This window comes from Copidosoma floridanum, unplaced genomic scaffold (genome assembly GCF_036245765.1).
Source record: "Copidosoma floridanum isolate Cflo_tuat_1 unplaced genomic scaffold, Cflo_Japanese_pri ptg000014l, whole genome shotgun sequence".
In the NCBI taxonomy this organism is placed as follows: domain Eukaryota; kingdom Metazoa; phylum Arthropoda; class Insecta; order Hymenoptera; family Encyrtidae; genus Copidosoma; species Copidosoma floridanum.
The window spans coordinates 7985624-8009694 of NW_028321891.1; the positions used below are offsets into that span (position 1 = coordinate 7985624).

General features: G+C 39.4%; 2 protein-coding genes across 2 annotated transcripts in view; one reads left to right on the top strand and one right to left on the bottom strand.

Annotated features, from left to right (window-relative positions):
• The first annotated feature begins 1511 nt into the window (after positions 1 to 1511).
• On the top strand, positions 1512 to 15561 carry stan (protocadherin-like wing polarity protein stan). Its single transcript, XM_089592127.1, has 21 exons — positions 1512 to 1777; positions 2593 to 2867; positions 3768 to 4107; positions 4176 to 4565; positions 4644 to 5138; positions 5217 to 5683; positions 5799 to 6412; positions 6515 to 7006; positions 7088 to 9307; positions 9376 to 9682; positions 9914 to 10238; positions 10322 to 10896; positions 10986 to 11352; positions 11441 to 11656; positions 11735 to 12307; positions 12385 to 12814; positions 12914 to 13154; positions 13243 to 13584; positions 14004 to 14391; positions 14505 to 14792; positions 15528 to 15561. The coding sequence occupies exons 1-21, from the start codon at positions 1512 to 1514 to the stop codon at positions 15559 to 15561; spliced, it is 9645 nt and encodes a 3214-aa protein (XP_089448253.1).
• A 1634-nt stretch (positions 15562 to 17195) lies between these two features.
• The window catches only part of spg (dedicator of cytokinesis spg), a 113166-nt gene continuing 106290 nt past the window's right edge, over positions 17196 to 24071 (bottom strand). The window contains exons 11-22 of the mRNA XM_089591870.1: positions 23560 to 24033; positions 22944 to 23500; positions 22424 to 22846; positions 22091 to 22108; positions 21396 to 21558; positions 20209 to 20646; positions 19909 to 20050; positions 19501 to 19835; positions 19083 to 19423; positions 18603 to 19006; positions 18172 to 18530; positions 17196 to 18090 (exon numbers count right to left, since the gene is read on the bottom strand). Coding sequence (XP_089447996.1) covers positions 17908 to 18090; positions 18172 to 18530; positions 18603 to 19006; positions 19083 to 19423; positions 19501 to 19835; positions 19909 to 20050; positions 20209 to 20646; positions 21396 to 21558; positions 22091 to 22108; positions 22424 to 22846; positions 22944 to 23500; positions 23560 to 24033 — 3837 coding nt within the window. The 3' untranslated portion in view covers positions 17196 to 17907. The remainder of the gene's footprint in view (positions 18091 to 18171; positions 18531 to 18602; positions 19007 to 19082; positions 19424 to 19500; positions 19836 to 19908; positions 20051 to 20208; positions 20647 to 21395; positions 21559 to 22090; positions 22109 to 22423; positions 22847 to 22943; positions 23501 to 23559; positions 24034 to 24071) is intronic.

Here is a 24071-nt window from a genome sequence, read left to right on the forward strand (position 1 = left end):
TTAGTCTATCTTCATGTCAAGGTACAATCTCGGCTAACAGAGTTGGTTTTGATCTCAACTAGTTGGATATCTATACATGCATTCCTATCTTGCTCGTTTGTACGGGTTTCTTATCACATTTGCTCGTCGGCACGTTTACTGTTTTACTCGGGTGTTTATCTCTTTTTCTCGCCCTTTGTCATCTTACTTAAACTGTTTCCTTCAACTTCAATCCTACAATTATAGTGCAATAATATGCTACGGTGGTAACGCTTATTCCGTCTTAAATGATATTACTTTTCGATACGCTTATCAAAAAACAACCATCACCTTATTACTTCATAAATATCCATCTATACAACTTTATGCTCTTACCATGTACCACAATTATTTTTTATTATAATTCGTTGTATGAGAGCACGACCTGTACATGTCTTTTTTACGTATGGTTCGTACAGCTGAGGTATTTTAATGTTAGGACCCATTATTAACTAATACAGGAGAATAATCAAATGTTCATTTGATAAATAGACAAATAAAACAATAATAACTATGATTGTTATTAAAAGCTAACGTAGAATACATGAGTATTTTAGCTACACGCTGTGATAGTTTTCCTATTATCCAACGTGTCAAGAGTCGTTTACTGAAGAATCAAATATCGGTACTAAACCGTTGATCCGCTCACAAGAGTTATGAACTATTGTAATTTGTGAATCGACGAAACTTTTATTTTACCATTATCATGTAGAAGTAACTATTCAAAGCCGAGTTCAAAGCTACAAAAATGTGATCGACCATTAATTCCTGACAATTTTAATGCACTCGTCAGTGCTGACTCGAGGCAGTCGATCGTCAAATCCGCGCAGTCACGCATTGCGAACTTCAACCTCTGTACCACAATGCCACGGCAATATTAAAACCCATTCATCTTCTATGTCCGTAAAAAAATCGTTTTTTTCCTTTCAAACACGTACTTTGTGTTCAGTAGATCATGACTCATAAAGTTCAACAGAGACGCCACTCGTGATGTACAATTTTACGAACGTTAAAAACATCACCATCACACGCAACACACCGTACAACACAATCTTATCTTATTGGTAGCCTGTAAAACCCTACCCTAATCTTATCCATTTTTTTCCTCTTGTATGAGATTTCCACATCCAACCCTCGACTTCAAACGCCCCAGGGTCGCTTCGCCTGGTATAACATTCAATAATCGCGCAAGATCATGCCAACCGGAAAACCGAGTGGCACTAATTCCACCTCCGTCATTTCATTCCAGGAAACCTCATCCCACCGCCAACCAAACACCAAAGAAAGCACAGGAGAGGATCGAGCACAGCATCAAGATGCCGCTGGGGGCGACTTCATCTTGAGCCACGTACGCCCCATGGCCTCGGGCACAATCCCGCCTACCCATCTGACCAAGAGTACCGCGCTTCGGCGATGCCCCCTCGTCGCCATCGAGGCACAACCACGGCTGACGACCACCACTAAGAGTGGCTGGCCTCAGAGAGCGCAGGGTCATGAGGCACTGGCAGCCCCTGCTCCTGCTGCTGCTTAGTGGCCTCGTATGTCTCAGCCGGGCCTACCTGGCCGTGCTTTCTTCCAACTTGCCGGCCGGCACCGTCGTCTTCGAGGCTGGGGTGCCCTACCTCGGGGGAAAGCGGAAGTATGCCGCGTCCCAGGACAGGACGGCCTGGTTCGCGCTCAAGCTGCTCAAGGTGCATCCGCACACCGGGCGCGTCACGCTTGCCAAGAGCCTTAGCTGCGATGGCCTTCAGTATCCAAGGTTTGTCTTTTTTTTTTTTTTTTTTTTTATTCATTAGAATGTAAAGTCATTAAGTTGACATGGTTCAAAAAAGTGATGTGGGTATGAATCCTTGATATACTTAGATTGTAGAAATTGAGGCCAAACGTCAAAATCAAAGTGGAATGTTGTACCAACCACATTGGAGTATGAAAAAAATATAAATACGGAAACCAAATAGTTTTGTCTCATTGTTTTTGATCATCGAAAGAAGTTTCACTTCAATTTTCCTTTTTTCTCATTAAATTTGTAATTAAATTAAAACTGATAACTTAAAATTAACTCACGTAGTAAAGTAATCATATAAGTTTTCGAAATACTCGGTCATTAATTAAATGACTCAAATATCTAGATCAAAGTCGTCTACGTGCGATGGAAATATTTTCCAAGCGGCATACTCCGAACATTCACAGAGCCATAATTCATTTACGTCCTTGTAATTATAATAGTACCCTGCAACAAATCACTCTCTCGGAGAAGCACTGCAACTCCCATACAATGATGCCCCCAACGATTAAAGCACCCATTAAAATCACGAAAAATATCCACTCCACACCACCTCCACGAAAAATCAACCAACAACTGAGTAAGTGGCACCTCCTCCTTCTTTTTCTTTGAATAATCGATAGCCACCCGATATATCCCAGGAGAGAAAAATGCCCGTCTCTCTTACTCTCCCAACAATCCGCAACTCCCTGATTGCAGCGCGTGTGCGTAAGCGTTGACATTACCGCTAGACCGTACATCTCTCGTGGTGCTCTAAATTACACGTTGCGTGGCTTGACTTCCGCCTGCAGGCTGTTCACGTTCTACATCGACTCGACGAGCTCGAGGCTGGGCCGAGCTACCATCGACTACTACAGCCTGCCCCTGCGGGTCCTCGTCACTGGCTGCGGTGGTGAAAACGTCGACTTGGCCGCCACCAAGGGCTGGATGGCCGAGACCCTTGCCTCCTACGCCATGCCCAGCACCGACCAGTTCACCGAGGTATGCCTCAGGACGTCCCAATTGGTGGCCGCGCTTAGAGATTTCCTGCCTCACACGGCCTCCAAGCAATGCGAGACCAGATGGGGTACGTTTGTCATTACAATTGCAATTACGTTATAGAATAGATGCGTTTGTTTATCCCGTTTCAGCAAAAGTATTGTTCTTTAGGCGATTTTATTTGTCGATTAATACGTACCTTTTATTACAATGCACTGAATAATTACATGAGGCATAAAACTCTGACTTTAATGTGAAATCCATTGATTTATAGGCCACTGTTTATGTCTAAAAATAATCCTTACGATACGCTGGATGAGCTATAAAATAGAATGTCGTATAAAACATTAAATAGCCTTTTCTTTATGTCAACTCTTAATGATTCGTATCCGCTAATTTTTTTCGAAAAATCTAGTTATATTCAAGGGGTAAGCTGTTGAAGATGGGTCTCAAATGTAAATTAAAGTCTCGACAATGAAAAAATTGTGGAAGCGTTGAGTCGCGGTAGAAGCTTAATCACGAGAATAATTCTTACTCGTTAAGTAGTATAGGTAACAGACAGTTAGACGCGTGTGATTAACACCGACGTGATTCTCAACTGATTTAATAGGAATTCAGCGGTACACACCCGTTCCGTGTTCTATTCACCTTCTCTCGATATAACAGGATAAAACGTTAATTGTAATTTTTATCAGCTCATCAAGATAACTTATCACGTAATTGAAAATTTACCTGACTCAGTCGCCCATCTTTAGAATTAATTACTGTTGGATTGATTCATAGTGCCATTTCAAGGTCTAAACATAATTGACTCTTGATGTTTGACTAAACAATATTTATTTTAAAAACTTTTCATAATTTTTGTACTGTACAGTTATTGAGTAACTTACAATTATCAATCAGCTTATTTTAATAGCTTGTAGGCAAAAGCAAAGTCCCTGCAACAGATGGGACAACAATAAAGTAAATCTTTATTTTATATTGACAGGTGGAGTCGCAGACCCGCGTTTTTTAATCGAAGGCGCAGCTGGGGACTTGGTCTCGGCCTCGGAACAATGTCTAGTCGATCCCCTGTGGAAGATCTCCGTCTCGATGACGTTGCGTTGTGGCACAACTCACTTGGCCGATGCTGAACATCGACTGAAAATCGTTTTTCATCACCAGCAACTCGATGACACGGACCTCGGCCGTAGAGTAAGACGAGAACTACGAAATCAGTCTCCTTACTTCGAGCAAGCATTGTATGTGGAGGCTGCAGAAGAAGAAAAGGATCCGGGCATACCCGTTGTCACCGTCAAGGCTCGAGATCCCGAAGGTGGAAGCGTAAGGTAAGGAGAGGTATTTTGAATACAAAGTGCTGATGTCGATTTGCCTTACACGATAATTTTCGTCCCAGATATACAATGAGCTCGCTGTTGGATGCTCGTTCGCAAAGTTTATTCAGTCTCGATCCGACAAGTGGAAAAGTAACAACAACGGCACGTCTTGATCGCGAGAATGTCGATGTTCATTACTTCCGCGTACTTGCTGTTGACGACTCATTCCCCCCGCGAACTGGGACTACCACTTTGCAAATCAACGTTCGTGATGCTAATGATCATTCACCCAATTTCGAATCACCTGAATATGAAGCCTCAGTACACGAGAGTGTACCTGTCGGTACGAGCGTCATCTCCATCAAAGCAACAGATCAAGATATCGGTAAAAATGCTGAGGTAGAATATACGATCGTCTCGACGACAGGTGGTGGCACAACAACATTCGTAGAGGATCAGTCGACGTTTAGGTATGAACTTTGCTTGCAAATTTTTGTATTAATGATTAAGTAAGGTGAAAATTAAAGTTCATCATTTCATGATTTTAGAATCGATCCACGCTCAGGAATCGTGACGACTAGGACTTCTCTAGATCGGGAAAAAACCGAAGTTTACACGGTTATAATTCAGGCATCTGACCTTGCCAATCCACAAACTGAGCGTCGTACTGCTTCAGCCACTTTGGTAGTTCGCATTCTAGATGACAACGATAACTATCCACAGTTCTCTGAACGTACCTACGTCGTTAGTATACCCGAAGACTTCGATTACACGATAAATCCAGTGATAGCGGAGATTCGGGCTACTGACGTCGACGCAGGTTTGAATGCGGCTATTCGATATGGTATTATCGGTGGAAACACACAAAATACTTTTCAAATAGATTCGCAAACTGGTGATGTTATGTTGGTAAAATCTCTGGATTACGAATCGGTAAAAAATTACAAGGTCATCGTAAGAGCGCAGGATGGCGGACAGCCTGCTAAATCTAATACCACACAATTGATCGTTAGAGTGAAAGATGTTAATGACAATGTACCACGGTATGCTCGAAAGAAAAAACACTATTAAAATTACAATTTACATGATTGACAAAATGTAATGTCCAATATGATTTTCAGATTTTATACAAACACATTTCAAGAGGCTGTATCCGAAAACGTTGCTATAGGTTATTCGATCTTGAAAGTTCAAGCGTACGATGCTGACGAGGGTCCAAACTCCCAGATAAAATACTCGATCGGCTCGCGAGATTTAAGTGGCGGTTCTACCGAGAACATTCCCATAGCAGTTAATTACGAAACTGGCTGGATATTCACGATCAAGCAGCTGGATCGCGAGCAGTGCTCCAAGTATCAATTCGTTGTGGTGGCAAGTGACTCGGGCGAACCGGCTCGATCGGCGAGTGCTACGGTCATTCTCACCGTGACAGATGTCAACGATAACGATCCGTACTTCGATCCGAAAAGTTACGAGGTTGTCGTTGCAGAGGACGACTCGCCTGGTACCGCCGTCACTACCGTCACTGCCACGGATCCCGACGAGGACGCTAAGATTCATTACGAGATAACGTCAGGCAACAACAGAGGTTTGTTCGACTCTGTTAATTTTCTGCTCTTTTAATTATGTCTTTGTCATGTCCTTTGCACATAATTAGTATAATACTTTTATTTTGGTATATAACTATTTCGAAATACTTACAGGCCGTTTTTCTATTACATCTCAAAACGGTCGAGGACTCATTACGGTAGCTCAACCGCTTGACTATAAACAAGAAAAACGATTCGTCCTCACCGTTACGGCATCAGATTCCGGTGGTCGAAGTGATACAGCACTCGTATACGTAAACGTTTCGGATGCTAATAATTATGCACCAGTATTCGAAAATGCACCGTACTCGGTATCGGTCTTTGAAGACGCTCCTGTGGGGACAACCGTTTTAGTCGTCAGTGCCATGGATTCTGATGTTGGTCAGAATGCTCAGATCACCTATAGTCTTGGCAGTGATGATGATGCGTCACAAAATCGTGATTCATCTGAATTTACCATAAACCCGCAAACTGGAGCTATCACGACAACCAAGTTGTTAGACCGTGAACTGATGTCTGGATACTTGTTGACAGTCACGGCTAAGGATGGTGGAGTACCACCATTGAGTGATACAACGGATGTGGAGATATCTGTCACAGATGTCAATGACAATGCACCAACTTTTGATACAGTGCAGTACCATGGAGCTATCAGAGAGGACGTTCTTATTGGCACGAGTGTAGTAAAAGTTACTGCTACTGACAAAGATGATGGACTTAATGGAAGAGTAAGCAAGAATAACTGTTATTTCAATGTTATAGATAATGTGTGTTAGGCACCTAATAGTTTTTTAAAGTAAAAGGAATTAATGGTATTTTTTGTACTTTAGGTTAAATACATATTAGACAATGATGGTGATGGTTCGTTCGCTATAGATCCTGCCACAGGCATGATAAGAACTTCCAAAGCTCTCGATCGAGAATCTACGGCTCGATACATACTCAAAGCAGTTGCTGTTGATCGAGGTTCACCAGCATTATCCACCACTGTTGCGGTCGTTGTCAAACTAGAGGATGTAAATGATTCGCCACCAGCGTTTGAGAAGGAAAAAATTATTTTGTATATTCCTGAAAATTCACCAATCGGTTCTACAGTTGGCGTAATTTATGCCCACGATCCGGATGAAGGACCCAATGCCATTGTACAGTATTCTATTATAGGAGGAGAAGATGCAAACAGTTTTCAGTTAAATGTTAGACCAGGGGCTGACAGAGCAGAGGTAATTTCTCTTCTAGAATTAGATTATGAATCAACGAAGAAAAAGTTTGAGTTAGTAATCAGAGCTACATCACCACCACTGCGATCAGACGCTGTAGTCCAGGTAAATTCTTGGAAGATGTAAAAGTTGTCAGCAATTTGTTTCATATTTATATCAAGGTAATAAATGCATTTTGTTTTTCAGATTCTCGTAACTGATGTTAACGATAATGCACCAAAATTAGAAGATTTTCAAATAATATTTAATAATTTTAAAGAATTTTTCCCAACGACTTCTATTGGTCGTATTCCTGCCTTCGATGCCGACGTAACTGATAAACTCACTTACACAATATTGTCTGGCAACAACGCCAATTTAATAAATCTCAATAGAACTACGGGAGAAATCACATTATCTCCACAACTTAATACAAACGTGCCTCGAGTAGCCACTATAGATGTATCCGTGACAGATGGTATCAACGAAGTGAAAGCTACCATGACACTTTCAGTAAGACTGATCACTGATAAAATGCTGTTTAATTCTATAACCGTAAGACTCGATGAAATGACTGTCGAGGCTTTCTTAAGCCCACTCTTAGGATATTTTTTGGACGGTCTAGCTGCCATTATCCCCTGTCCCAGAGAGAATATATTCATATTCAGTATTCAAGAAGATACGGACGTGCACAATAAAATTTTAAACGTAAGTTTTTCTGCGAAAAGAGTTGAACCTGGGGCCACTGATGAATTTTATAGCTCTCAATTTTTGCAAGAACGCGTTTACCTCAATCGCGGAATCCTCGCACGCCTAGCTAACGTAAAAGTCTTGCCTTTCGATGACAATCTCTGTGTAAGCGAACCATGTTTAAATTTTGAAGAGTGTATTACAGTTTTGAAGTTTGGAAATGCATCTGGATTCGCTAATAGTAATACTGTTCTGTTTCGACCAATTTATCCAGTTACAACATTTACATGTCAGTGCGGTAAAGGGTTCACTGGAAGCAAAGAAGCATATTTATGTGATACCGAAGTAAATTTGTGTTATTCGAATCCTTGTAAAAATGGGGGTACTTGTAGAAGGCGTGAAAGTGGTTATACCTGTGAGTGTCCAGTAAAATACGTAGGTGATAATTGTGAAATATCACTTGAGAAGGATTTGTGTATGCCAAATTTGTGTAAAAGTGGTTCACAGTGTGTTACTAAAGTTAAAGGTGGCTTCTTTTGTGATGATTGCCCAGTAATACCTTTAGATAATGTAACGCCTTTGTGTGAACTAAAATCTCGAAGTTTTGCACCAGCATCATTTTTAACATTTCCTTCCTTAAAACAACGACATAGACTTCATCTTAAAATAAGATTTGCCACTGAAGCCACAGATGGTCTCTTATTGTACAATGGAAGGTATAACGAAAAGCATGATTTCATTGCGCTAGAGATCATAGATTCTCAAGTGCAGTTTAGTTTTTCTTTGGGTGACGAGATAACAAGGGCAACTGCACAAATTCCTGGTGGCGTTTCAGATGGCAGATGGCACGAAGTGCAAGTATCTTACGTCAATAGATCAGTTGTGGTGGCACTTGATAATTGTGATATTTCACTTGCATTGAGATTTGGCGATAGACTTGGTGATAGATGGTCATGTGCAGGTAGAAACGAACAAATTCTTGAAGCTCGTTGTAGCGACATAACGGAAACTTGCCATCGTTTTCTTGATCTTACCGGACCGCTACAATTGGGTGGTTTACCTTCAATACCTTCAAACTTTCAAGTGCGTAACAAGGATTTTGTAGGGTGCATCAGCGATTTTCACGTAGATCACATATTTGTGGATCTTAATTCCTTTGTAGCAGATAATGGAACAACTTCTGGCTGTCCCGAAAAAAGATCTTTTTGCGAATCTAATCCATGTTATAATGATGGTAAATGCAGAGAAGTTTGGGCAAGTTACGTATGCGAATGTATGGAGGGTTTCTCTGGGCCTCAATGTGAAGACGAAGTCTTCAAACCCTGGCGCTTTCGAGGCGATGGAATACTTAGTTTTAATCCCTTATTAAAACCAATTCAGTTACCTTGGCTGACGGGGTTCAGTTTAAGAACAAGAGATCAAAATGCATTCATAATGACTATCCAAATTGGACAAAACAGTTCAATTTTGTTCGAATTGATAGGTGGAAAACTTGCAGTATTATTAGATGGCGCTGATGTAATTAAATCTTGGGTGGACGTAGCTGATGGTGAATGGCATAGAGTAGAAGTACGTTGGCAAAGTGGTCAAGTTTTGTTAGATTTAGATAATAGAAATAGACCATTAGTACAAATACTTCCGGCTAAATTACAAGGACTTTACGTAGGAAGAACACTAATCGGTGGCCCAGATAAATCGTTTATTACCGAGTTACCATCTTTCAATGGATGTCTGCAGGTTTGTATTTCTTGAAATTTTTTAATTGTTCACAGCTTACTTAAATAAAAATATTTTAATCATTGTAGGATGTGAGAATAGGATCAAATCAAACATCACTTGAAAAACCGAATATCGAAGAAAATGTTGGATTCGGTTGTGATAGCGATAATATTTGTCGTGCTAACTGCGTTGATTTTGCAACATGTGCAACGAAATGGGAACTTAGCGAATGCGTTTGTTTGGAAGGTCGAGTAGGTCAAAATTGTGAAAAAATCTGTGACATTAACCCCTGTAGTGAATCTGGAACGTGTGTCGAAACGTACGAAAATCACAAGGGTTACGAATGCCAATGCAAATTTCCTGAGTACTCTGGAGAATATTGTGAAATCAAAGGTAGGATGATAAAGCAAAATATTTATTTAATTTAATGTAATGAATTTTAAGTGCCTCATTTGCATAAAATACTGCCCAGTACTATAAAATGGTATCATTTGCTTGTCTAAGGATTTTTGCTGTTAACTTTTGCTATCAATTTATAACGTTGCCACATTGATTATTGTCATTTCTTTTATTCAGTAGAAGTATACTAATTAAACAAATATTATTTTTTATTATTAATAAAAGTGGATCAGCCATGCCCAGCAACTTGGTGGGGCTCACCAGTATGCGGTCCTTGCCATTGTGATGAATCGCGTGGCTATGATCCTGCATGTAACAAAACGACAGGGGAGTGTTACTGCAAAGAAAACCATTATCAACCACCGGGGCAGAAAGAATGCATACCTTGTGATTGCTATGCCACAGGTAGTTTTGGTCCGCGATGTGACGCTCTAACTGGACAATGTAGATGCAGAAATGGTGTTATTGGACGACAATGCACTGCCTGCCCTAATTCTTATGCCGAGGTAACATTAAAGGGTTGTGAAGTTGTGTACGATGGCTGTCCAAGGTAAATTATAAAACTGTCATACAGAATTGTTTCTATTTCTTTACTGATACATCAGTTTTTTAAATATTCTTTTTAAATTTCAGATCGTTCGCGGAGGGATTGTGGTGGTCACGAACAAAATTTGATCAAACTGCTATTGAAGATTGTCCAGGAACTGCGGAGGGTAAAGCATCGAGATCTTGTTCCGACAAGTTAGGTGGTTGGCAAGAACCAGATTTGTTCAATTGTACTTCCGAGTCATTTATAGAGCTCCGCTACCAACTTGCTGCATTAGAAACAAATGATCTTGCTCTTAATACCTACAATGCAATCAAAATGGCCTTAGAACTTTATAAAGCTGTAAATACTACCAAAACATTGTATGGGGCAGATCTTCTGGTTGCCGAATCACTTTTAACTGCTTTGCTAAAGTACGAAGAAAGCCTGGCTGGGCTAAATTTGACGCATAGTCAAGACAAAGATTATGTTCCGCAATTGGTCAGTATTGCAGGGGCGATTCTGCAGAAAAGATACTTGGATAATTGGGTAAGAATCGAATCATTAACAGGAGATAGCTCTGATAAAGTCATGCTAACCATGGCAGAGTACCTCAAAACTTTGGCTGTGTCTCAACATGATACGTTTACCACTCCTTTCGAAATGGTTGATTCGAATGTTGGTAAGTAATTTCGCTCGTAAAATTAATAACCCACATTCGTTTGTTAAACAATTTCGTAAACGCATAATTTTTTCTTTACCTATTCATAGTTTTGGGTTTGGATATCGTTACGTCTGAAAGTTTATTCGGCTATGAAGCAGTGGAATATAAAGAAGATGTTTCGCTTTCAACTGCCCGACCGTTGGAAGCAGATCAAAAAGTTATACTGCCAGATACATCTGCCTTTTTTGTTTCACCTATTCACATGGGACCTTCAATAAGTTTTCCAAAGTACAACAATTACATGCCTGATCCAAGCAAGTTTGATCAATTTTCAAAAATACAAGTGCCTCTAACTTTATTGGGTATCAAATCTGTTATCCATGGTGATCTTAATGTCAAAAACAGTTTAAGTAATCGTAAGGCCGTGTTAAGTTATGTACAATACAGAGAACTTAGTTCTCTCCTGCCCAAAAGGTATTTTTACGATTAGTCTTACAACTATCCGTTGCATCTATCAATTTTTCAAGTTAAACGTTATCAATCTAACAAAATTGTTTTTCAGATTCGATGAATCTGTCACCGTTAGATGGGGAATTGAGGTTGCAATCGGATCACCTATTATAACAGTATCCGTCCTAGTGCCATCCGAAAATGGATATGAAACTCTAACAGGAGTACCTCTTGAGTCTCCTGTAAGGATTCAGATATGGCTTAGTGAAAATGATGGTTCTAAAACTCGAATTAATCCACAATGTGTACATTGGAGCACTGCCAGAGGGTAATCAACATTAAGTTTAGTAAAACAAGAAAAAAATTTCGTTTGTTTATGAGTAATACCAAATTTCTTAATTTTTAGCATTGGAGAATGGAGCAGATTAGGATGTACCACAGAGATTGAAGATGAAACCGAGCCACTTGGTTTGACTGTCAACTGCTCATGCATAAAACTGTCTACATTTGCCGTTTTAACTGACGTTTTAGATCTCGAGTACGTGCCTGAGCCATCATTTCTCGAAGACGTAACCAGCTACACGGCCTTCATCATTGCGTTACCACTTCTATTCATAACAGTCCTCATTTTAGCCTTAATTAGAGGTGGTGGTACCAATTCCAATAGCATTCACAAGAATCTTGTACTTTGCGTATTTTGTTCGGAGTTGTTGTATTTGGTAGCTCTGAAAGCACGAAGCACCCTCATAGGCAACGAATTTCCCTGCAAGCTCATAGCAATTGGCTTGCATTATTCTTGGTTGAGTACATTCGCTTGGACTATGGTGGATTCATTGCATTTGTACAGAATGTTAACAGAGATGAGAGACATTAACCACGGCCAAATGGGTTTCTACTACACGCTTGGATACGCTGTGCCAGCTATCATTGTGGGATTAACCATCGGTGTAAGGGCAGACCAATATGGAAATTTCTATTTGTAAGTAACATTTCTGATGCGATTGTCTGTTACAAAGGCAAAATGAATCGAGTAATGATATAACTATTGAATTTTAGCTGTTGGCTATCGATATACGAAAATGTGATATGGTCTCTTATCGGACCTGTTTGCTTAGCCTTCTGCATAAACTTCTTTACTTTGATAATGTCAGTGCGTGCTGCCTTCACGCTCAAAGAGCACATAATGGGTTTTGGCAACCTTCGTACCCTACTCTGGCTCTCGATATCCTCCTTGCCCCTATTGGGTGCCACCTGGACTTTAGCAGTGTTAGGCGCTTCCGAGAACTCATCAACCCTCTCGTACATGCTCAGTGTAGCAATCGTTGTGCATGCAACCTTTAGCCTCGTTGGTTATTGTTTCATCAACGGAAGAGTCAGGAGAAACTTGTACTTGAGCTTGTTGAGGTGTATCGGTAAAAAGGCTCCCCTTCTTGATGCCAGTGTTGCGAATGGGAGTAGTAGCCAGAACGTCAATGCCAATATCACAGTAAGTCGAAGCCCTTTAGTTTTAATTTCATAATATCTTGTTGCGTTGAAATCAATACTTAAGAGTTCTGTGGTAATAACGATGATAATGTGTTCTCAGAAACGGTCCGGGATTGCATACTCGTCGACGTATAATGGGACCGACGCAAACTCCAAAAGAGTCCACGTCGGAGTGTCGACGAGTAGTGAAACGTCCCGTAGCACAAACAAGACGAGTTCCAGTCCTTATCGAAGCGACACGCAACTCCGAAACACGTCTACCTCAACAAGTAACTACAACAGCGATCGTGGAGCTTACATGTCCCGGCGAACCAATCCCCCGACGAGGCACATGCGGCATGGTATTACACTATGAAATGTTTTTTTCATTTTACGAAAAATCTATGACATTTCTCCGAAAGTATACGATTTTCCATTATGGTACTACAGAGATCAAGCCGGAACGTGAACACCAGCGTCGAGAATCCGAGTCGGACTCGGATGCAGATAGCCGAGGACGTGCTTTAGACAGCTCGCACAGTTCGGATGAAGGAGATGCGAGAATGCGCAACAATGCCAAGCCAAACTTGAAGACGCACAAAACGACGGGTGTTACCACGCAATTACAGCCACAGCTTCCCCATACGTACTTGCCCAACATATCCGATAATCCACCTGAGGCACTTAATGTTCTTCATTGCTCGAGCACTGACCTTTTCCCGAACATTAAGCCCATTTATGCACCTCGCTGGAGCTCTCAGTTACCCGAGGCCTACCTACCCTCGGCTAACAGTAAGTAAATCGGACAATAAGTTCTTAAAAAAATGTCATCCACATTGTGCTTCTCAGCTGTTTTTAATTTTTTTCATTAGAAGTAATTAATAATTAACTTTACTACATTTGTACAGTCTTGTTGGATCAAAGTTTATTAATGTGTTTACGTTTTTTGAATAATCAATACAATCAGAAAATCATCCTCTAGTTATTTTTATAAATCATAAAAATGAACGCTGGGAATAACAAATAAAATACACTTACTGAATATTTTAGATGTTTGCGCCATTTTTTGAAGTCGATCCATCACAACTTGTTCTCAATTTCTTACATGATTTGAAAAATGATAAACATCTGAATTATTCAGAAAACTAATACTTCAAGAACTGAAAAATTTACCACACCAAATAACAACAGCCAAATTTTGGACGTTATAGTAGATGCACGAGGGAGTCAATGGTCGGGTGGTACGATGTCGGACAACGAGCTGGCCTCGACAAAGACCGCAAGTCCGAACCCACTGACCTACGTCGAGCTGAACCTACACCATCCAAAGCTCCATCCAGATGAGAATTACTCGGAAACTGACGAGAAACTCAACATAGCGGATAAATATTTGTTTGGGGATGAACCGATACACAAGCCAATGTCACCCACGCCCTATATATTGTCAACACCCTCGCGGATACTGAGTTCGAGTCTCAGTCACCACTCGCAGACATCGAACCACGATAATTATGGCAATGGCTACGACAGGTACGGGAGTCTGAAAAGGGGCCAGGCACTGCACAAAATGAATCACGACAATATTAGCTACACTGACAGGTACGTCGGAATATTGTTTACTTTTCTGATCGGAATGGTTGTTAGGGTGCTTGGGAGGTTCAGCATATATGCTTTAGTCGTAATCATAAAAAAAAAAATATATATATAAAAAGTGTATTCTTTCTTTCCAGGTATGGAAGTTTGAAACGAGGTGGTAGCCTACACAGCTCGTACCACGACAACTTGAATACCGGTCTGGAGAGGTATGGCAGTCTAAAGCGTGGCAAGATAACTCCAACGATGCTCGAAGACACGCCGGACTATATAATGCCGATCAATAGCAGGATATTGTCGGGATCCCTGGGCCACGATCTGCAGCAACATAACAATGAGTTCGCGGCGCTCAGACAGCTGCAGATCCAGCAGCAGATGCAATACGAGCAAACCATTGCAGAAACAGAGTGAGTGGTCTTTTGTGCGAATATTTTGATTTGTTGCTATGATTGACACCGCATGCCTTTAAAACTAACTTAAAATTCAGCAATTCCTTTACCGCAGACATTTAAAAAATTGGAAAAGTGGTGAATTCTCTGTTTATTGAGGTCATAGAAGGGATGGGTCTCATATAGTTAACAAAACATTAAATCTCCCTCATTAATAAGTTCTTAGTTTTGGAAAAATAATCCAAAATCATTCATTATCCTAATTTCCATTAATACTGGTGAAGGTTCATGCATTAATTTTTTTCTTTTTCATAACGCTTGACTTGGATTATAAATCGACTTAATCAGCGAAGAGGTAAGCCTAACATGTATAATTACTTGGTGTTTTTGTGTTTGTAGTTGTATACCTACACTTTGAAAAAATATTTTACATTACTTAAAAAACAAAAAAAAAACATTTTTTTTCGCATGCATGTCGGAACCGAGACGTCTTGTTAGTAAAATTACCATGTATATATTATACTAGCTTTAATTTGGTTTAGTTGACATCAACATATCTTTTCAAAAAATGTACTAGGGTACATCATTATGTAAAATTTTTTGTAATAAAATAGTTTAGTAGCACTGTAAGGGCTGAGACGAAAAACATATATTAAAACATTGATGCAGAGTTACATGGCTAATGTTAATAATAATATAGAGTTTTAATCAGTTTGCAATACATAATTCTGAAATGAAATTTTTCTGTTCCAGGAAGGGTACCAGTAACGCAGAAACGACCGTATGACAATCTTACTCACAATATAAACAATATAATACGTCAAACAAGAAGAAACAAAGCAAAATTAGTCGTACAAACTTTACAGAGTTAAATATTTTAGGCTCAGCTATTTTATACAGGCAATTAAAGACAAGGAAAAAAAACAGTTAACGTTAGATAATAATATGAAGTGAAAATAGTATCTTAAGAGCTGGCCATGACCGTATATCTGAAAAAAAAAAACGAGCAACTCTAGCCATATAATAAATTAATGCGCGAGTATGTGTGAGTGCCTGTTAATATTGTGTTTGTGTTGTTTAAATACTTTGGACTACATGAAAGTATATTTATGGAAAGTTTGTAATATTTTGTTAATTTAAACGGAATACGCAGGACTTGAAAAGTCTCACAGTCAGTTCGATGACAGAAAGGAAAAAAAAAAAACATCGAACCATCTTTTAGACTTCGACCCTGTACTATATGATCTCTTCGTATACTTTTTCACTCACATCTTTGTTTTCTTCACTGATCATGTATTTATACAACTTTCCACTTGTACATCGTTATTTATGATTAATATAATTACTTTAATATTTAGTGATTGTGCAATTTACGCATTCCAATCGTTTTTGCGTGTTAATCCCACACATTGTTTAGGATTATATTGCTGAACTTTGCATTTTTTATAGTACATGCCGAGAAAAATGTATTAAATAAGATTATACATATATTTATATGAATAGAGAAAAAAGCGTTCTATATGTAATATTGTACTTTAATACCTGAATCTTTTGTATATATTTATATATAGAGATAAAAAGAAATGATCGAAATACAAATAATTTATATATCCTATTGTAGTATCGTTGTTTTATTTTATTTCTCTCAGTGTGATTTACCTCTGTACATATTACAAAAAATACTTGCATCAAACAAGTCTGTGCCATTGGATAAAAATTACGACTTATGTTTTCGATTCTTATCTAAAAATACAAATGACGAACTACACTTAATTGATTACAAATCGATCGAGAAATTTTTTTATTTTTTTATTTTTTTATTTTTGTGGAATAAATTTACGTTCATGCATACATATACAGCCCGTTTCAACGCCAGCAGCGATAAAATTTTTACACGATGACCAAAGAATTTTCAGTTCTTCTTCTACTTTGTAGCCAAAAGAGCATGGAACGTCCAGCGTTCAAACGGAGCAAATGTACTGAATAAAATTATTATGTAGTACTTTGCGTGAAATGAATTAGATACGATTTAATCATCCATAAGAACATAATTAGTTCACATATAAACTGAAATGTTTTTTATGTCTAAATTATCATAAAGAGAGCTTAAATATACTGTGTAATAACTGTACTTAAAAAATACTCAATTCCTTAACTTTTTACTTAAAGAATCAATGGTCGCTTGAAAAAAAATATTTTATATATGAGAATCCTTAACACTATGCGAATATAATCACTTAATGTCCTTCTTAGTTGTATAGTTGTTACACTGATACTATACAAATACAGGTATAATTAATTATTGTTTGAAAATTCTTTGGTAATTAAAATAACCAGTTAGGGGTAGCTGCCAAAAATTTGTGATAGAATTTCTAAATATCTCAACTGTACATTGTTTTTGAATTTATAAAAAATTTATAAAAAAAAAAGGAAAAAAAATATTTTAGCGAATAAAACTTACAACAATATTATTCCCTTCATTTTTTACTATACTTAAACATTTTTTGTTCAAAAGTGACTAGATAAACGCAAAAAAATTTATTTTACGTTTCAATTATAGCTGCTATTTTCTCAACTTTACAATAATCTTTTAGTATTTCATGTCACTTTTTAAATGCAACATCAAAAGTTACACGTGCAAACTTTTAAAATGTAGTCAATATTTCTTGATGCTTATAAATTTTGTTTTCTTACCGCATACGATTTTATTACAAAGCTACGCCAAAAAAGCTACTAATAGATACATAAAATTGGTATTCATCACTTTTTACGTAACCTCGTCTATTTTGTCACACAATTACTTGTACGTAGAGCTTCTTTTACAAAAAACTTTAAAATCATAGGAGAGTTTCATACTTATTTTGTGCTTTTATAAATAATTTAAAAATATATTCAAAACGTAGTTGAATTTTTTAAACAAAAATCGTTGACAAGTCTTCATTTTCATAAATATTCCTGCAAAACAAATTCTTTATTCAACGTGAGTGTATATTTTATACAATAGTATGCTATCAATTATTTATAAAAACTCCGTTCGTCATCTCTTCTCACACGATTTCAGATTTCCCTGACTCTGTCATACGAATACATAAAAAAATTCCGTACTAGGGTATTACGAATTGATAATTGCTCTTCAAATATTGCCCTCAACATCCGAGGAAATGGAGAGCGTCTGCAGCTTTGGTACAGAATAATTGTCATTGTGGTTTCGCTCATTTCCAGTGGAACTGTGGCTTCGATTGGTAATTCGTTCCAAAGTGGATGGCGCAGATGGAGTATCCTGATGAGCTTTCGGTGGAATTGGCGGTGGGCTTACCTGAAAAAAAATCATCATATTTCCTTATGAAATATATTAATACAGTCCAACTACAACAAAAAGATAAAAAAGTTGGTATACCTCTTGGCTTAAGATCATACTAGAATTTTGGAACGTAATATTGGAGATGCTAACTGAAGATACATTCATTGTGCTAACGCTGATCGCCGTAGGCGGTGAGATGTTCATGATATCGCTACAGCGTATACGTGGTTCGAAATCTTCATAGCTGAGGTTGTTGAGATTTGTCAAGTGCGACTGAAAATCTGAGAGACTGGACAAAGTTGAGATCCCGCTGTCACGTAAGTCATGCGAGTTGTGGTTGCTATTGACATGTCCATCTTCCTCTGCACTCCAGTCGGTGTTGCGCTTATGTGAAAGACGCTTTGGTGGTGCTGGTGGGGCCATGAGACCCGAGTTGATATCCCTTTTGTCAGGTGCTGAAATACCAATCATTTATTTAGACACATATCCAATCCTGAATTAGTTTTTTTATTAATTTCTTAACTTACTACAACCTCTTGGAGGTAGAGGTGGTGCCGGTTCTGATCCAGGTTCACTCCAGGAACTTCTCATATTTGTGGGCTCGGTACCATCGGTCGTAGGAGTTGATAGTGAGTTACGCAAGGGTAGCTTGGGACTCAGAGGTTTGCTGAGTGATCGTTGATGCGTTGGCCGTGGAGGAGTAGTTCCATAACCCACTGATCTGGGTCGCACCTCCCGTTGTGGTATTGGCGGTGGGGGGCCTCCATTAGTAATATTGTTATTGTTGTTGGTACAGCCATCGAGTTTGGTATAAAAACCTTCGTCGTCCAAGTGACCGTCACTGTCAGCTCGAGACATTCGTGATCCTGGCATGGATTCTAAGCTAGACGGGCGTTGTTTATCATTGACCGGTAGAGGGGGTAATGGTGAACTGTAATAGAATATAAACAAATTTAAGTGGACTTTGAATACTTAAACACGAAACAAAGGTATTATATGTAACATACTTGATGATGCTATCCTGATGTACCAGACGTTGCCTAGTTAGTGGTCCAAGGCTTTGTTTCAGTTGAGTGAATCTTTCGATGAGACGCTTGTGAAGTGGCTGAACCCCAGGCGGAGCAATCTGACCGTGAAGTAACAGGCCAGCCTCTACCACGCTCATTTGATCAATTATGAGATTTTTAAGACGGTTGACGTGGGGTACCATTTCCGGGTTCAGACGTGCAAACTCTGCCGTTAAAAATGCTTCTTGATACTTAGTTATACCACCCATGACGTTTGCATCGATTATACCTTGCAACCGCATGCTGAACGGATTAATGTTACGATGTGGTTCAGCAGTGTACTGTAAATAAGGATATTTATCATCTCGAATTAACAAAAAAAAAACTTGTTATTATTATCCGTTGTGAGCTTTGGTACCTGAGCAACTAGTCTTCTTAATTCACGTTCGACACTTTGCATCGTTTCGCAAGCATACTGTACTGGAGCCAAAAGTTCGGAGCGCTTTTCTACGACCTCGAACCACCTCAATATTCCAGGTAATTTAGCTTCAGTCGTAAGCATCGTCCTCTCAATCCATAGCGACTTAAATTCATTTTCACGATCCACCTGGCCTCGGTGCAAGGGACGGTCGAATATGAAACGCCGTACGTCATTTACAAGGTAATAAGCGACAACGCGTTCTGGAATTTCAAACTGGCTACAACCCAAGCTGCCCTCGTCAGGAATAGGTTTTACGTTGCAGATTTGGATGTCTAAAAAAGATTTATCAATTGTCAATCGGAAGTAGACATTGGAATATGATTTGGGAACCGTACGATGACTTACATTGACCCTCTGATGATAGAATCGTTTCATCAGGTGGCGAGTTCTTTGTTAAAATTTGGGCACTTGGGAATTCTGTTTGAAGTCGTTGAGTGAACGCCCCAATGCGTTCGTATTCCAAACCTCGATAAATAAACAGCTTGTTCTGGATAAAAATATTTTTTTTACGAATATAGACGTCACAGTTATAAGTAATATACGTATAATATATATTAATCCGAATCTTTGACGTTCAATGTAATAATTTTAAGTCATGTGATATGAAATAAGCTTCATTCGTAACAATGATTTACTATTACTTACCCTTACAAAAAGTGGAAAACTCAATCCGTAAAACCCGACTCTGAAGTACTCGGGCTCGGGCCTAAGTTGAGTCAAAATATTATCAAGAAACTTTGCCTGAGTCTTCAGAAGCTCGCTTAATTTTGCATAATCGTAGAGCCTCGTCTCGTAGAGCCCAGCCAATTCCTTGCACAATGGTATACCTTTTTCCCAGCACTTTCCACGATCGAAATAGTGAATGATCTTATGGTACAGTAACTCCTTGCGTTGCCACTCGGGTTGTTGCGGATAATTGAGATCAGCCGCTAAAATAACCGAGCTCCAGCCCAGTTGATCTGCGTAGAGTTTCATTGTGAACCCGGCCTCGCTGTAGTTTTCAGCGGCGAGATGCAGATCGTGAAGCTTATAGATGTAGCGAAGGTACATCTCCTTGCGATTGAATTCATTTTTGTAGAAATTCTGAAGTACATGCCAAGTAGTCGTTACGTTTTTTTACTTACTTTTATTCAATAGTTGTTAATTATTATTATGCGCAGGATGAATAAAAGTGATCAAGAAATTAGAAGTATATCGATAAGTTGTTTATAACTAAATTATTTTTTAAGCTGCTACACGTACTTCCAATTAAAAAGGTAAGAAACGTCCTTAAATCTAATTAATTTGCTTCTAATACATAGTAGAAATTATCGAGCGTTAAAAAAAAAAAACGTATATCCTCTATTGCGATCTAATCACTAAATTGACGCACATTCTAACATTTTAATTTTAGACACCTCTGATCAACCCACGACCCCCGAAACAAGAATTGTTAATAATACATTACATTGTTATCGTTCTCGAGACTGAAAAATTTATGCTTGTAGTAATTTTGTAGAAAAATCAGTACAACACCAAAATCCTTATCCGTACAGTCACCGTCTTCCGTCTTCTTTTTGGACTTTTGCGTCTTCGAGCTATTTTCGCGCTTTTTTCCAACACGAAGGCACAGATTGTCCATCGCAAACTGATACCTCGAATCCGTCGCGATCAAGCTCGTGCAGAAATTCCATACACACGCGGTATGAGGACGATAACGAAATTAAGTCAAATTATCACGAGTCTTCTATAGCAATCGCTAAACAACGTTTATTTCCATTCGTACCCAAGAGAGACATCCGCATGAATCGATATGTTGGCACAACACGTGGCCAGAGAATGACAGTTCTTACCAGCAAATTAACGGTGCATGACATGCGCTTGTCGCGGTTCTCGTCGCCTTGAATGACGCTCCGGTAGTCGAGCAATCGTTCCAGAAGCCGCGTAACGGAAGTGATGAAAGCGGTGCCGCTGTCCTTCCACGTTGGGTCCTCCGACTGCACGCGATCCAGCAATCTGTCAAACAGATTGTATTGTACCGTGTACAGGGATGAAATTTGCGTATCAGAAGCTAGGCTTTTATTGAATTAGTTAGCCGACGTATCGGTGGAATTCTATTTTCTAATATTGTCCAGACAATCTTAAGGACATGGATTGCTATCAGAACGACACTACATTGCAACATTCTTTTTTCGGTTGAGTAAACTTGTAGAAAAAAAAAAAAAAAATCAAACGGGAGAAAATGAAGGAACAAAAATTGATACAGTGAGATACAAAAAAAAATCTAATGAGACATCTACATCTAATGATTAAACTATAATGTGCATATAATTTCTATGACAGTAGTGGAAACATTTTTATTGACTCAATGACAATGAATCTACAAAATCAAGTTTCATAACTGCAAGTCCAAAATAATACACACCCTTCGAAAGGAATACTACTTCTAAATGTGTTTTTGAAAGCTCGTACGAGTATAGGAGAATCATAAAATACAGACACAAAAAATTGAATGCACTTAAAACTTTTGTAATGATTTGAGACTTACACCGCACTGAGATGTTCCCTACAAGAGCATGAAAAATTGAAGAACAGATTTTAGTAAGCAATAACAAAAGAGTTTGAAGCTTTGAATTAGAGTCATGCTAAATCATTAAATATTCAAATATTTTTTATTTCAGTCGTCCCGTTTTTAACACAGTCAAACCAACGTAATGTCAAACTACATTTTTTAACAATCATCTTATTTTATTGGTTAAATAACTCAAGATAATCGATATTTCAATTGTCAAACACCACAATCAAGCTTTAATGATTTAGCAATAGTAGACCATTACTTAATTATTTAGAAAAAAAAAAATTTTCAGTCTTCAACACTTACATGGTATTAAATAGCTGTCTGTACTCGTCATCCCCCTTATTCTCGCTGATAAGAATGTCCAGTTTGTCGATCAACTCCGACTCGACAGACTTGAAGCTACCTCGCGCTCGTTGTTCGCACTCCATCATGTCGAAAAAAATGTGAAGCGTTGCCTTTCGTAGCTCGTTTTCTGGTACCAGAGTCACCTCTAGGAAAGGACCCACCATACCCGGGATAAATTCAAGCTTCCTCTCGCCCAAATGGGACCACATGGATAGAATTTGAAAGCCCATGAGCACTCGCATGTCACCGTACTTCTCGACGATCTTTTCTCGTTTGACTTCGGAAAACTGCTCCAATTGTAGTGACGGCTGCGTCAAATACGCGACCGCTAGATTAAAGTACGTCGACCACAATTGAGAATCGAAACTTCCATGCAAAAATCTGAAATAAATACAGTTATTTGTACAAAATGGCACTATTATAACCATGAAAAGCCTCACAGCGTACAATACAAATCTCGTGCAGTGCAAAATGTTACCTAAAAGCCAGCGGTTGCGCAAGTTCTTGAAGAGACTTTAGCATAATATTGTTGGCTTGCATGCTCATGACCAGCCAATCAGGTGGAAAGATCTCCTGCCTGACTAATTCTCTGAGCACCAGAAACACCCTCAGCAAAAAGTCTTTCAAGGGTTTTCTCTCGCCACCAGGCGTCAATTCCTCCCATAGCCTCGCGTAATGATATTCATCCAATAATTGTAGCAGACCCATCAGACAAGCTACCAGACAATTCAGCACCGAACCGCCAGCGTTGATGATTATGAGAATCGTTTGGATGAGAACATCGAGCACAGTCAGACAAATCGTCTCGACGTCGTGGTGCACGCAATTGTTCACCTTGACGTCTTTGCCCCTTTTGTGCATGAAGCTCAATATTTCACCGAGTATTTCGGTGCACATCCGCAATTCCTCGCGTCTCGCCAAGTGAATCCTGAGGTGTCGACATATCGTCGCCAAAAGTATGCTTCTGCTCTCGTCGTCCTTGAAGAGCTCCGACATCACCAAGCTTTTGATCGCCTCGAGCTTGGCTTGCATCAACTGCAAGGTCGATCGATCAGACGAGTAGTTTTACACATCCTTACCCTAATTGCACGTACCTGTGGCGCGGCATCCCTAGGTATGGACTCCAACATGGAGCAAGTGAGGGTTGTGACCTCCGTGGTCGACAGCACGTCTATCAGCTGCTCAAACACCGCAGGTATCGAGTGCATCACCGCCACTTGAAGCGAAAGCACCATCTCGTAGGGGAGGGACATCATTTTGTTAAAGCCAACAAAGACCATGTAGATGTCCTTCCGGAAACTGTCCTCGAACTGTCCAGCGGTGGCCCGAGCGTAGAGCAATCTACTCTGAATGATGAACTTGAATATGTACTCGAGCGAGCGGAAGCACTTCATGATGAACTCTTGCTTCTCGACTGCCGTGACCCACTCGGTGCAGTGCTGCACGCTGCTGACCAAGCCCTTGTAGACCAGAGCTGCGGCAAAGTGGCCGGAGATGTACGCGTGTATCACCGGCTTGAAGTGCTCGAACTTTGAGTCCTCGAGTAGATTGAATATCGACACGAGTACCTATATACAAAGGACGGTTGGGTAATGTTTGCCCCACA